Genomic DNA, 14,398 nt, shown 5'->3' on the forward strand with positions numbered 1-14,398 from the left:
AATGAAAAAAATAAATTTGCAATTTCAAGATCTTAAAAATAGAAAAGATAATAATATTTAAAATGGCAATTAAAAAATAATAGTGATATTATTTAAAAATATATATATAACACTTAAATTAAAAAAAAATTCAACTTACGTAGATAGTTTTTTTTTGTTTATTTTTTGTTCGGCTTTACTTAGAAATTTCCGGTTAATATTTACTGGATTATATTCAACTGCCAATGAGTTATTGTTGAATTAATAATTAAAAAAAAATATTAAATATAATACTGAAAATAAAGAAAATTTGTTGTTACATGCTAAATATTTGTGTTTGAAAAATTTATTAAAATGCAAATTATAAATTATTTAATCGTATATTCTTTGTTTTATAACAACGCCTTCTTTTTCTAAAAGTTTTTCTTCATTTTCAAGTGCAACACGCATTTTTTCAATTGATAATTTTTCTTGATACACAATAAATGCTGTGAAAAAAGTTTGTAGTACCAGCATTTTTAAAATTGTTGGTCCCATTGGTTTTATGAGTTTGAAATACAACTGTAATGTTCCTTTGTAATCAGCCCAATGTGGTAAATTATAAGTACCATGTCTAGTAGCGTACTAAACAAAAAAAAAAAAAAAAACAATTACATATTGTTAATTATAAAAAAAAATATATACTCAATAGCTTTACCATGAAATTTGCAATTGGAGACATGACTAGAGGATAACCAATTCCAAAAGCACCTTGAATCAATGCAGCTTTTTGTTGTAAACATAAAAGACACTGATTGCTTTCAAAAAAAACATCACTCGTTACAAACTGAAATAAATAACAATTGTTAATTTAAATATTAATAACAATTATTTTAATGATAATAATAATACTTACAAATAAATGACAACTTCCAACAAATAATGCTGGTGCTAATGCCATTGCAAGTTGAGTTGTTCCAAGTCCATAACTGAATAACTTTAATTTTCTTCTAATTAATGAATTAATTTTCCAACCAGTCCATGCTGCTGTTGTTGTCACCATTGGCAATCCAATTTTAAATGGCCATCTATAAAATATATATTATATTTAAAAATAATATATGAGAAAAATGTTGACATTATTATTGTAAATATTTATTTACACTTCTGATAATTTTGGCCATTGTTTAATTACACTCCACTGATGAATAATTGCATCTTCATAATTACATATGACAGCATGTTCTGGCACATCTTCAAGTTTTCCTTTACGCACTGCCATGTTGCTATTAAAATTTAATTAATAATTTTTAATTATTTATATATTTTCAATAAATTGCATAACACACATGAGTGTTTTTTTATTTTGATTTTTTTTTTTTTTTGTTGTTTATAACCTCTAGATCATAAAGTTTTTAAAAATGGCCGAAAAAATAGTTTTAAAAAAAATCGCAAGGTGGCAAAAAATTTAAAATTAATTAAATATGCTTTACTTTAATTAATAGTAATTATTAATTGTTTAAATAATTTTTATAAATTAAAATAAACAAATAAACAATTGAAAATTTTTTTGGATTTATTTATATTTTTTTTTCGGTGAAAATTGACATTGTTGAAGGCAGATGTCAGTGACAAGACAAAATTAAAAAAAAAAAAAAAAATTCCATAAACCGGGTCTGCGAGAGAGAGAGAAAAAAAAGAGAGAAAGAGAGAAAATATTTTATACATACCCCCCAGGGGCGCTGGCATCGTTGACGTAAAGAAATCCAATCAAAACGAATCGGAGTCTCAGGGAAGACAGATCTTGTCGCTGTCTCTTGCCGTCACAATAAAAATTAAAAAAAAAAATTATATATTATTATTAACTTACACATGAAAATTTAAATAAAAAATTTACTCAAAAAATATTATATACAAATGGAAATTTAATATTATTTATATTTTATATTTTACAAAAAATAAATCAAAAATACTGTGTGTGTTTGTTGTTGTATGACAATTGTGAATAGTGAAAAAAAAAATAATATACAGTGAAAAATATATTAAATTTTTGTTTTATTTTTATTTTTATTTATTTTGAATTTAAATAAAAGGTGATTATTTATTGTTTGGTGTAAATAATACGTATATTTTTATGAAGATTATTTGAAATTTAAAAAATTTTTTTTTTTGGTTTTTCTTTGGCTTCAATTTTACCAATGAATTGGCGCGATTTTTTTTTTTAGATAGGCTCAGATGAAATCGTTATTTTGAGAGGATTATATATTGTATAATTTTAGAAATTGTAACATACCTTGGATTAAATTTTAATTTATGGAAAATAGTAAATATTAGGAGGGGCTAAATCGGAGCAAAATGTTGAGGGGTTACACAACAGCAGCAGTGAGGGGAAGGACGACTCAAAAATCGATTCAAGGTGCGCGATTGTTGTCTTTAATTTACAATAAGGGTTTTTTTTTTTTTTTTCATAATTATATTAATTAATAATTATTAATTAAATTCATATATAATAATTTTATTTTTGTTTATAAAACATAGATAAGAAGAATTTTAAAAACAATATTTTGAGCTGAAATTTAGTTTGATTATTTTTTTCGGGGAAAAAAAATTGATAAATCAATTATAATAATTAAATTTTAAAATAAATTATTATTAGTTTATTTTTATTTTTCTTTTATAGTTTAATATGGTATTTTTATTTTTTATTTTTACATCGGAAATAGTCTCGTCCTGTATTGCAGTACTGAATTAACAAAACGAATCGTCCCCTAGTTTTATTACGACTTTTATATATTATATGTATTTCAACCCGCACAAAACACTGCTGGATGTGAAATAATATTCGAGGGGGATTTAGAATCATAAAATTTACTTGTATAAAAATATAAAATACTGTATTTTTATATGAAAATATATTTTTTTCTCTCAATATTGTGCTCCATTTTTTGTAGCACAATACCAAATTACCAAAGTTCAAAGTAAAAGAAAAAAGTGGAATATAAATTTCAAAAAAAAATAATAATATATCGAATAATTTGATATGTTAAATAACAGTGAATTTCGTGTTGTGAATTTAAAAAAAAAAACAACAATATTACTCCAAAATTTATGTAGCTGCTTTTAAAATTATAAATAAAAAAATTTTTATTTTTTTGTTTGTTTGTTATAGATAAAATTTAATCATCAAGCAAGTATGACTATAAATAAAAAAAAAAGTGTCATGAATTAATATATTATAATAAAACCACAAACAGGAAAAACTAGAAATACAAAATATACCAAGTATATAGCTTTTTTTTTTTTTTTTTTGAGGTAAAATAAAAAAGTTTGTACATGTACCAAACGAAGAAAAAGTTAGATAATAAAACATTGGAATATTAAAAAATAAAAATAAAATAATAAGGTCAAAAGGATGACGGGGGTTGAGGATGTCAAAGAAAAGGGCACCACAAATGGGGGTGGTGGTGTTGATGGTATTGACGTTGGCGCCACTGATAATATTGGACAACAAAACGGTGGACCGGAAAAAGCTCCTGTTGTTACCGGAACAAATATGGAGACACTTCCGCGGCCTGGTAAACAGGTGAGTCTTAAATCTTGCTAAAATAAATATTTATAAAATTTTAACTACATAAATTTCTTATACTGATGAAACAAATTAATAATTGTATCTTATCATAATCTTATTATCTTTGTTTCAAAAAAAAATTATCATGGCCTAGAATCAATCTTGTACATTTAAAGATAATTCTAGATATATTATCATTAAAAAATTAATTTATTTTCAAATATATTTATGTATTTATCATCTATAATTATTAGAAATTAAAATTGTTTTTTTTTTTCGGCTACTTTTGAAGCTTCAAGCATGCTTATTATTTCAAGTACTTGGATATTTTTCACCCTTTTCCTTTTTATTTTTTTTTTGAATATTTACTTTGACTCAAGTTCACTTTGTTCTTTGCTATGTATATAATTTTTTAATTATTATTATTATTATTTACGTTAAAAATTTATTTCTTTTGTGAATTTATTCATTTTGAAAATTTTTAAATGATTATATTCGCTTGAAGATAAAGGGTGTTTTGTGGATTAAAGTAGTCAAAGAAAAATGATATTTTAAATTTTTAAAAATGAGATGAAGAAAATAAGAGCGGTATAGTGCACCGGTGGACAAGGCCAATGGCCTCATGTTGATTTCCCTACTACTTTTCTTCATTATGATTTTTTTTTTTTACATTCTCGTCATCACCTTCCCTTCAAATAATTCAAGGCAAAAAATATTTCAATGCACCCTGGTGATGATGCATGAAAAAAGGGTCGTTAACCTTTCCCATTAGTATTTATATTGTCAGACTTTTCATCATCATTTTTTTTTCTTATTTAACCAACACAAGTTTTTTAATTTTGTCAATTAAAAAATATTATTAAACGACAAAGTTTAAGATTTTTTTTTTTAGCTTTTTATTTTTGACAAATTGTCATAGTAGTTTTATCTATTTTTGTATAGATTTAACAAATTTATTTTTAGATATGTTTTTAATTAAAATTTAACTACTCATTGTAGCAATTTTAATTATAAAAAATTAATTAAATTGATTATTAAAAAATAGCAAATGCATCAGAGATATATTTTGCATTTATTTAATTTTTTTTTTTCATTTTTTACAAGTTGATTTGTATAATCGAGGTCAATCGAGAATATATTTCATTTAAATAACTCGTGCATTTAATAATAATTTAACTAAACGATTGATTATTATTGTTTATCATGTTATTAAATTTTTTTTTTTTTTAAATTTAATTGGATTTAAAATTGATAATTCAATGCTCTTTGAGAATTTTTAAGATTGCTTTTAATTTAAATTAAAAAATATTTATAAAATTTTTTAATTAATATTTAAACAAATGTAGAAAATAAAAAAACAGACAAGATTATCGATTTTAAATTTCTGCTATTTGGGTTGGCGCCTTTGAAAATTCAACAGCTATTTTTTATCACAATAATCTGTTAATTTTAATTATTTAAAAAATATTTTAAAAAACAATTTTGAAACTTTTTTAAATACCGAATGAAAAAAAAATATTATTATCAAATTGAAAATAACAAAAAAATGAGTTCAAACTTTTTGTTATCAAAAAACAAAAATAAATTAAAAATGTTGTTTTAATTATTTTTTAATTATTTGTTTTTTAACTGTCCTCATATTTTTTATCAGCTCATTTTAATAAATTTTATTTTTCAATCTAAATTTTAGAATACTTCATTATTTTTTGTTTTAATTTACATTTGATAAGTATTTTATTTATTTTCATTATTTCCTGTTTAACTTGAAGTTTTTTTTTTTTTTTTTCTAAAAATATATAATTCATACAGTTTATTGCCGCGTTGATATCGACCCAAAGTTTCCATCAGAGTGCAGAGAAACCTCCCATCATGCATTGTGTCCCACTTTGTCTCTATTTTTTTTAAAACTTTATCAAAAAAAAATACCAGTATTATTACTATTTTAAAATTCAAATTAAATTCATCAATCAGAAACTTGATAAAAAAAAAAAAAAAAACCTGAAAATGATAAATAAAATGATGATTAATAAAAAGACCCTTATGGTGTATCACCTTTTTTGTTTTTTTAATCTTAATAATTATTCATTTTGTATGTACATATATATCGTTGACAACTTGAAAGGTTTTGGGGTCATTTTTAAAGAAACAATACAAGTTTTTTTTTTATACAAGTGTTGAGTTGCCACCTTTTTCGTAAGAAACACTATAAAAAAATAATATACTAAAAATCATGTAAAAAAAATACTGGCGACATCTTGGCGACTGGAAAAAAAATTTAACGTTTATTGGCCATAAAAAATGAATTGATTTTTACTATTATAAATATTTATTATTACATTGTTTATGATGTATTTTTTTGTATAAAAAAAAAAAAAACTATTTTTATATTCAGTAAAAAAATAAATATTAGTCAGAATGAAATTTTAAATTTCGACACACCCAGTATTTTACTAAACACACATATATATATTTGACCTACATTTTCATTATTATCAATCGAGACAGGGTAGATTTTTCCATTATCATTATTATTATTATTAATCATCATTGAGTATCCAATAAATAAAAAAAAAAACAAACAAAAGATTTAAAAAATAAAATCTTTTTTTTTTCTTATTGATTTTTATATAATAATAATAATTATTAATTAATTTATTTTAAAAGTGTAAGAAATAAAAATAAATATTTTATACTTTTATGGAAAATCCAGTTTAAATGACCTTCAATAAAATTTTCCATTTTATTTTTTTTCAAAATCAGGTTACATACCTGACGAGTATTTAATTTTGTTTTTTTTTTTGGAGTAAATTCTATTTTGTATTTTTTTGTCTGTAGTCTTCAAAATTTTTAGCTTACAAATTAGTTAGAGATGTTTCTTATTGTTTCTAAATTTATTATTGTATTATTTGAGTTATTTATTTATTTATTTTTTTTTGAGTTATTTTGTCAAGTGACTATATACGATTGAATTGTGCAAAAGCCAGTGGTTCGTGAGTGAACATATATGGGAGTACATCACTGAGTACATACACTGGCTATTCCTGGACCACACTTTAGTCTTTACAGCTTCTTCTTCTTCTTCTTCTTCATCATCATCTTCTTTATTTAATTTTTTATTTTTATTTTCTTCTTCTTCTTATTTTACTAGCTCTTGTTCTTCCTTGGTGATTTTACCAGTTTAGTTTAGTTTCAAGTCTATATATCTCTTATAAAAATATGTATAGATATATAACAAGTTACATCTCGTAATATATAATCAACCAAAGCATGTTTTTTTTTATATCCATGTGCATTTGTGTATGTGCTTGGGGGCACTTGGGACAACATGATGTCACTTCGAAAAAAAAAAAGGGGGACACACCAACAGACACTGCATTTTTTCTGACCTTTTTTTTTTGATATTGTGTAATTCCTTAATTTATATACTCATGTGTGTTTAAATGACAATTACTATAATAATTTATTTTATTTATTTTTTTAAACTACTTGCTACATTTTATTCTGTATGATTTTTTAAATTTTTTGTAAAATATAAAATATATTGTAGGTTTTTTTTTCTAAGTGATTATTTTTTTTTTATATATGAAATTAATATTGTCACGCAAGAATGATAAATACAATTTAAATGATCATGAAAAAGGATTTTGCTCTATATTTTTTTTTATTAGAATTATTAGAAATTTAAAATTGAAATGATAATTTTTATTAATTGAAAATTAGCTATTTTATTAAATTGATAATATGAATTTGGTATTGTTAAGCTGTGTGATATTAAATATGAATGATCATCTTGGTTCTTGGTTGTTGTAAATGAGGCGAAGGTCGGTGAAAGGCGTGGAGATCATGGTCAACCATATATATCAAGTCTCTCCCTCTTGTTATAATTTTTATCATTAACTTCATCATAACTATATAAAAAAAAATCAAATTTTATTATTCATAATTTAATAAAATAATAATTTTTTTAGCTTTGAAAAATAGTCTACATTGTCTTTTATTTATTTAACAATTTTTAAATTTTTTTTTTTTTCAAACAACTCTTTCTCCCATTGTAATGATGAGAGAGAACGTGTCGCAGACTTGGTTCGCTGCATTTTCAAGTCACGCTCAGTGCGGAGAAACGCTTTATTTAAAAAAAAAAAAAATTATTTTTATTCTTTTGCATTTTTTACCACTTCCTTTTCTATCTATCTCATGTTAGTATTAAATTTATTTAAATTCCTCCAAAATCACACAGAGTAAATAATAATTTATAAATTTTTTTTTTGGAGTAATTAACGTGAATTAATTTGTAATTTATAACCTTGACTGTTATTATTATGTCAAGTCAATGAACTATATATATTTTTATGAAATTAATTAATTTATAAACTCAAAGCAATGTATACAACACTTGGCAAATAATAAATTTATGTTGTAACCTTGATCGTGAGACTAAATAATATGTATTGAAAATTTAATTAATTTAATCATTATACTTCCGGTTTAGAGAATATATTTTGATGTAAATATATATATATAATAGGTGACATATTATTTAAAAGGTCAATATAATAATAATAAATTTATTGTGATTTAAATTTTTTAATATTTATTCTTACTGATTGTATTTAATTTCGCTTGTCGAAATTATTATTACGAGCAATTTAAATTAGGGTGAAATAATTTTTTTTTTTTAATTTTATTTATCTTTTGATATCTATTTTATCAAATTATATAATTTAATATGAATTTTAAACATGAATGAAATATTTATTAAAATAGCATTTATTTTACGCGATAATAATTATGCTGATTTTTTCAATGAAAAAAATAAATATGGAGATTAAATAAATGCAAATAATTATTACGTCATAATTTATAAATATGATATGTTTGTTTTTGTTTATAAAAAATATCTTTGATATATTATCTTGACACCAGATAAAAAATTATTACGTTTATAAATAATTAAAAAAATAAATACAAAAGATGCTTTTATAAATAAGATGACAAAATTTTTATTCGTATTTTGATATATACTTGTGAATGTTCTGGGAAATGACAAGTATTTTTACTCTCACGATTAAAAAAAGCATTAATTGATTTTAATTATTTTATGTAAATAATTAAATTATTTAAAATGGAATATATAGTATATTTTTTTTTTATTTTTTAAAAAGTATTTAATCAGCGTTAAAAATTAATAACAATAAATATTGTTATTTAAATTTATATTGATTGACAAATAGTTGACACGTCAAGCGTGTATAGTTAACATTCAAAAAAGCCATTAAAGTTAAGTCATTTAACAATAAAAATCATTATACTATCAAAACTAAATTTAAAATCTATTCAATTCAATATGTATGTATACAACAAACAAAACTTCATTTCTATACACACTCTCAATTTATAAACATATACATATTTACAGTTGAAAAATCATCAAATAATTTAAATTACAATTCAGTATCAGTACAACCACTTAAACAATACCATCTAAAATTAAACTTTAAAATAAATAAAAATGTTTAATCTATTATCGTCTTGTCAATGTGTTAAAATACGTATGGAATTAAAAGAAAAAAATTCACTTCTACGTCGTCTTGAAAAAAAAAAAAATAAAAGGATATTGCATTCATTGGTAAATATAACCGAAAATAAAAATAAATAAATAAATAGTCTATTGTTTAAATGCGCTTTTATTGTTTAAAAAAAAAAGTTAAATTCTTTTTTTTTTTTTTATAAAACTTGATGAAGTTTGATTTTACTTGCACGTGCAGTATTGCTGTATAATGAAAAATACCTGAAATGGATATACATATCGTGAACAACAATGGACATGTATGGATTACTATAAATAAAAAAAAAAAATAAATAAAAAGTGCATGTACATGTTGGACAAGTTCTCTCACCCCTTGACGTCACGTCAGACATTCTGGCGCCCTGCAATACATGCACTCAAAATAGGGTGGAATACAATTATTTTTTTTTTTTTTTACCCTGAAAATATAATAAACATTGTAATTACTATATTTTGTGGAAGGGATTACGTCATTTGATGCTTGAAAAAAAATTATTTGATAACATACATACATCGTTTTAACCAAGGCTACGTGAATTTTATTTTTATTTTTATTTATCAAACCGGTATTTATTGTAAAATTTAATGTAAAAAAAATAAAAAGAAATGCGTTTATTTTAAATAATTAAAAAAGAAAAAAAAATGTGTCAACAAGCTATTGGTGATTGAATGAAGGATACTTCAAATTAATGAGAAAAAGTATTTAAAATTTTTTTAAAAAAAAACCTCGTAATCTTTATTTTTTATGATCAAAAGTCCAATGTTGATGATGATTGAATTATTACGTCAACAAGTTGGCATTAAAATGACTCATGCATATATTTTTTTAAATTTAAAACAATTTTTTTTTTTTTTATTTAAATAATTTTTTAGAAATGTTTTATTTGTTTTTTTTTTTTTTCTATATTTGTCGAGCACTTTTGGAATTGTATAAAATTTGTTGATCATTATAATTTATAATTTAGATATGTTAATTTTTTAAATAAATTTTTTTAAAATAAATTTAAGCAATTGATAAAAAATATATTTTATAATTTAATATTAGGCAGAATAGAGATAATGATTTTTATTTTTTACCTTGAACTAGTTTTATTTAACTGACAATAATTTTTACGATGATGACAAGTGTTGAACAATTGATAATGCAGTTAATTGTTTGTACATTTATTTATTATAATTTTTTTAAGTTTGAATTGATTTAGTAAGTGTTGGTCAGTTTTGTCACTTGTCATATTATTATTGCATAAACAGGGTCATGAAGACCCACTGTTAACAACCAGCTCATCCTTCTTGTGTGTCATCATCATTTAGTTCAAAAATAGGCATTACGTGTATATTTTTTTTATATTTATATGCATTATAATATGTACAAAGCACAAAAAAAAAAAAAAAAAACTTGTTTACATTTTAAAATTTTAATTTTAAACATTTAAATTGTTTGTTTTTATTTAAAACAAAAAAAGAAGAGATCTTATTTATTGATGAATATTTTCTAAAAATAAAAACAATGAAAGGAGTAAATTATCGAAAAAAAAATATTTTTTATTTTTAGAGTGATCCAAGTACATCATTTCTTCGTGCAGCACGAGCTGGACAATTGGAAAAAGTATTGGAATTTCTTGAAACTGGTGTAGACATAAATGCATCAAATGCTGTAAGTATAATTAATACAAAAAGAATCTCTTCTCAATGACAATGTTTAATAATAAATTTTAAAACAAAAAAAAAAAATACAGAATGGATTGAATGCCCTTCATTTGGCAGCCAAAGATGGTCATTTAGAAATTGTTCGTGAACTATTGACTCGTGGTGCAACAGTTGATGCAGCAACAAAAAAAGGAAATACATCTTTACACATAGCATCTCTAGGTATGTACAAAAAAAAATGGAAAAGGAAAAAATAATTTCATATAAAAATTTATATTATTAAAAATTTTAGCTGGTCAAGAAGAAGTTGTACAGTTACTTGTACAACGTGGTGCATCAGTAAATGCTCAATCACAAAATGGTTTTACTCCATTATACATGGCAGCACAAGAAAATCATGATAATGTTGTAAAATATTTATTAAGTAAAGGAGCAAATCAAACACTTGCAACTGAAGATGGTTTTACACCATTAGCTGTTGCAATGCAACAAGGACATGATAAAGTTGTTGCTGTATTACTTGAATCAGATACACGTGGTAAAGTACGTTTACCAGCATTACATATTGCTGCTAAAAAAGATGATTGTAAAGCAGCAGCATTATTATTACAAAATGATCATAATCCAGATGTAACATCAAAAAGTGGTTTTACACCATTACATATTGCTGCACATTATGGTAATGATCGTATTGCATCATTATTATATGATAAAGGTGCTGATGTTAATTATTCAGCAAAACATAATATAACACCAATGCATGTTGCTGCAAAATGGGGTAAAATAAAAATGGTTAATTTATTAATGAGTAAAGGTGCAAATATATCAGCTAAAACACGTGATGGTTTAACACCATTACATTGTGCAGCACGTGCTGGACATCATGAAGTTGTTGATATATTAATTGAAAAAGGTGCACCAATTGGTTCTAAAACTAAAAATGGTTTAGCACCATTACATATGGCATCACAAGGTGATCATGTTGATGCTGCACGTATATTATTATATCATCGTGCACCAGTTGATGAAGTTACTGTTGATTATTTAACAGCATTACATGTTGCATCACATTGTGGTCATGTACGTGCTGCAAAATTATTACTTGATCGTAATGCTGATCCAAATTCACGTGCATTAAATGGTTTTACACCATTACATATTGCATGTAAAAAAAATCGTATTAAAGTTGTTGAATTATTATTAAAACATAAAGCAAGTATTGAAGCAACAACTGAATCTGGTTTAACACCATTACATGTTGCTAGTTTTATGGGTTGTATGAATATTGTTATTTATTTATTACAAAATGAAGCTAGTCCAGATATACCAACTGTACGTGGTGAAACACCATTACATCTTGCTGCACGTGCTAATCAAACTGATATTATTAGAATATTATTAAGAAATGGTGCACAAGTTGATGCTAGAGCTAGAGAAGAACAAACACCATTACATGTTGCATCAAGACTTGGTAATGTTGATATTGTCATGTTATTATTACAACATGGTGCTGATGTTGATTCAACAACTAAAGATTTATATACACCATTACATATTGCATCTAAAGAAGGACAAGAAGAAGTAAATATTATTATTATTATTTTATACTTATCTACAATTATTTTATGTTTTATATTTTTTTCATTTTAATTTTTGATTTACAGGTTGCATCAGTTTTACTTGAGAATGGAGCATCATTAATAGCAACAACAAAAAAAGGTTTTACACCTCTTCATTTAGCTGCTAAATATGGTAATATGAATGTTGCTAGGCTTCTTTTACAAAAAAATTCACCAGTTGATGCACAAGGAAAGGTATTCTATGGTTTTTTTTTTTTATTTTTTAATTTTTAAATCTACAATCAATCAATATATATTTATTGTAATAAATATATAAAAATTTGTATTAAATATAGAATGGCGTTACACCTCTTCATGTTGCTTCACACTATGATCATCAAAATGTTGCATTGTTATTGTTGGATAAAGGTGCATCACCTCATGCAATGGCTAAAAATGGACATACACCTCTTCATATTGCAGCAAGAAAAAATCAGGTAAAATTTAATTTTTTTATTTATTTTTATTTTCTCATTAATATAATTAATTTGATATATATTTAAAAGATGGATATTGCAACGACATTATTGGAATATGGTGCAAAAGCAAATGCAGAATCAAAAGCTGGATTTACTTCTCTTCATTTAAGTGCTCAAGAGGGTCATTCTGATATGTCAACATTGTTAATTGAACATAAAGCTGATACTAATCACAAAGCCAAGGTAACTTGTTAATTTTTATCAATAATTAACTAAACTATAATAATAAATTATTATTATTGTTTTTTTTTAGAATGGACTAACGCCTCTTCATTTATGTGCACAAGAAGATAAAACAAATGTTGCTAAAATATTAGTTAAAAATGAAGCTCAAATTGATGCTACAACAAAAGTAAATATTTTTTTTTTTTTTTATTAACAAGTGTTTAATAATTTTTTTAATATATAGTATAAATTTAATTTAATGGTTTCTTTTTTTTTTTATAAACTCAGGCGGGTTATACACCGTTGCACGTCGCATCACATTTTGGTCAAGCAGCAATGGTACGTTTTCTACTTCAAGCTGGTGCTGTAGTTGATAGTAGTACTGGTGCTGGATATACACCACTTCATCAAGCTGCCCAACAAGGACATACACTTGTTATTAATTTACTTCTTGAAAGTAAAGCAAAACCAAATGCAGTTACAAATGTAAGTTTTATTAATTTTTTTTTAGTATATTTATTAATATTTAAAATTTATTTTTTTTTTTATATAATTTAGAATGGTCAAACAGCACTGGCAATTGCACAAAAACTTGGATATATTAGTGTTGTTGAGACACTTAAAATTGTCACTGAAACAATTATAACAACAACGCATACAATGACAATTGAAGAAAAATATAAAGTTCAAGCACCTGAATCAATGCAAGAGACATTTATGAGTGACAGTGAAGATGAAGGTGGTATGTATTTAATAATTTTCATTTATTTTATTGTATTACTAAACAACTAATGCTTAACAAAATTTAAAAAAAGCAACCAAATTTAATTGTCAATATCAATCATAATCAAATCGAAAAAAAAAAACAAATAGGTAGATGATAATATTTTCGTTTAGCTGGAAATACATGTAAAAACGAAATGTTAGATATTTAATTAGATAAATACCAACGATGTAGGTGGTGATGAGATTGGAATGGCTGACAATTATGGACAACCGACACACGCGCAACACGTGTATCTCCCTTCTTACTACCAGGGCCAAATGACCTATACTCGTAAGTCTATGTCAAAAAAAAAAAGTGCCAATTCAATGTATTTCGTTGTCAATGTAAATTCAGTATTACTTGATTTTCTATTATTATTATTTTTCATCTAAATATATTATTTATTTATTTAGCATTATTATTTTATCATAAAAAATACAAACAAGTAGTCGTTTTTTTTTTTTTTAGTAAATCAATATGAAATATCGACAACCACACAATGTGTAACAAGATCCAAGTAAACATAATAAAAAATAAAATCAAAAAATTATATATACAGGAGAAAAAATAACGTCTATTCTAAATATAGATATAAATTATTATTCAATAAATATATATGCATAGTCATTT

General features: G+C 23.7%; 2 protein-coding genes across 14 annotated transcripts in view; one reads left to right on the forward strand and one right to left on the reverse strand.

Annotated features, from left to right (window-relative positions):
- Positions 1-74: 74 nt before the first annotated feature.
- LOC122854295 lies at positions 75-1,773 on the reverse strand. Of its 2 annotated transcripts, XM_044154806.1 has the most exons (5): positions 1,689-1,773; positions 1,122-1,244; positions 875-1,046; positions 677-805; positions 75-603 (listed from the first exon to the last, which is right to left on the reverse strand). In XM_044154806.1, exons 2-5 carry the CDS (start codon positions 1,238-1,240, stop codon positions 352-354), a joined length of 672 nt encoding a protein of 223 aa, XP_044010741.1. In that variant the 5' UTR covers positions 1,241-1,244; positions 1,689-1,773; the 3' UTR covers positions 75-351. The 2 variants fall into 2 exon arrangements, with proteins under 2 accessions (XP_044010741.1, XP_044010740.1); XM_044154805.1 differs by lacking the exon at positions 1,689-1,773 and having other exon boundaries at positions 1,122-1,335.
- Positions 1,731-14,398, forward strand: part of LOC122854288 (ankyrin-3-like) — a 47,861-nt gene continuing 35,193 nt past the window's right edge. For 8 of the 12 annotated variants that reach the window (XM_044154784.1, XM_044154797.1, XM_044154787.1 and 5 more), the window contains exons 1-12: positions 1,731-2,051; positions 3,128-3,541; positions 10,645-10,746; positions 10,829-10,961; positions 11,032-12,320; positions 12,404-12,553; positions 12,655-12,795; positions 12,865-13,020; positions 13,091-13,189; positions 13,291-13,488; positions 13,561-13,744; positions 13,961-14,059. In XM_044154784.1, coding sequence (XP_044010719.1) covers positions 3,371-3,541; positions 10,645-10,746; positions 10,829-10,961; positions 11,032-12,320; positions 12,404-12,553; positions 12,655-12,795; positions 12,865-13,020; positions 13,091-13,189; positions 13,291-13,488; positions 13,561-13,744; positions 13,961-14,059 — 2,722 coding nt within the window. In that variant the 5' untranslated portion in view covers positions 1,731-2,051; positions 3,128-3,370. Of the gene's footprint in view, positions 2,375-3,127; positions 3,542-10,644; positions 10,747-10,828; positions 10,962-11,031; positions 12,321-12,403; positions 12,554-12,654; positions 12,796-12,864; positions 13,021-13,090; positions 13,190-13,290; positions 13,489-13,560; positions 13,745-13,960; positions 14,060-14,398 lie in introns of all 12 variants that reach the window. The other 4 variants (XM_044154790.1, XM_044154791.1, XM_044154800.1 and 1 more) reach the window with 2 other exon arrangements.

This window comes from Aphidius gifuensis, linkage group LG4, assembly GCF_014905175.1.
Source record: "Aphidius gifuensis isolate YNYX2018 linkage group LG4, ASM1490517v1, whole genome shotgun sequence".
Taxonomy (NCBI): domain Eukaryota; kingdom Metazoa; phylum Arthropoda; class Insecta; order Hymenoptera; family Braconidae; genus Aphidius; species Aphidius gifuensis.

Excerpts from the sequence above, each read along its gene's own strand:
- LOC122854295 (XM_044154806.1), bottom strand. The coding sequence starts at position 1,240 with ATGGCAGTGCGTAAAGGAAAACTTGAAGATGTGCCAGAACATGCTGTC. Across the intron at positions 1,047-1,121 it reads TGGCCAAAATTATCAGAAGT|ATGGCCATTTAAAATTGGAT; the intron begins GTAAATAAATAT and ends TATATTTTATAG. Across the intron at positions 604-676 it reads CTCCAATTGCAAATTTCATG|TACGCTACTAGACATGGTAC; the intron begins GTAAAGCTATTG and ends TTTTTTGTTTAG.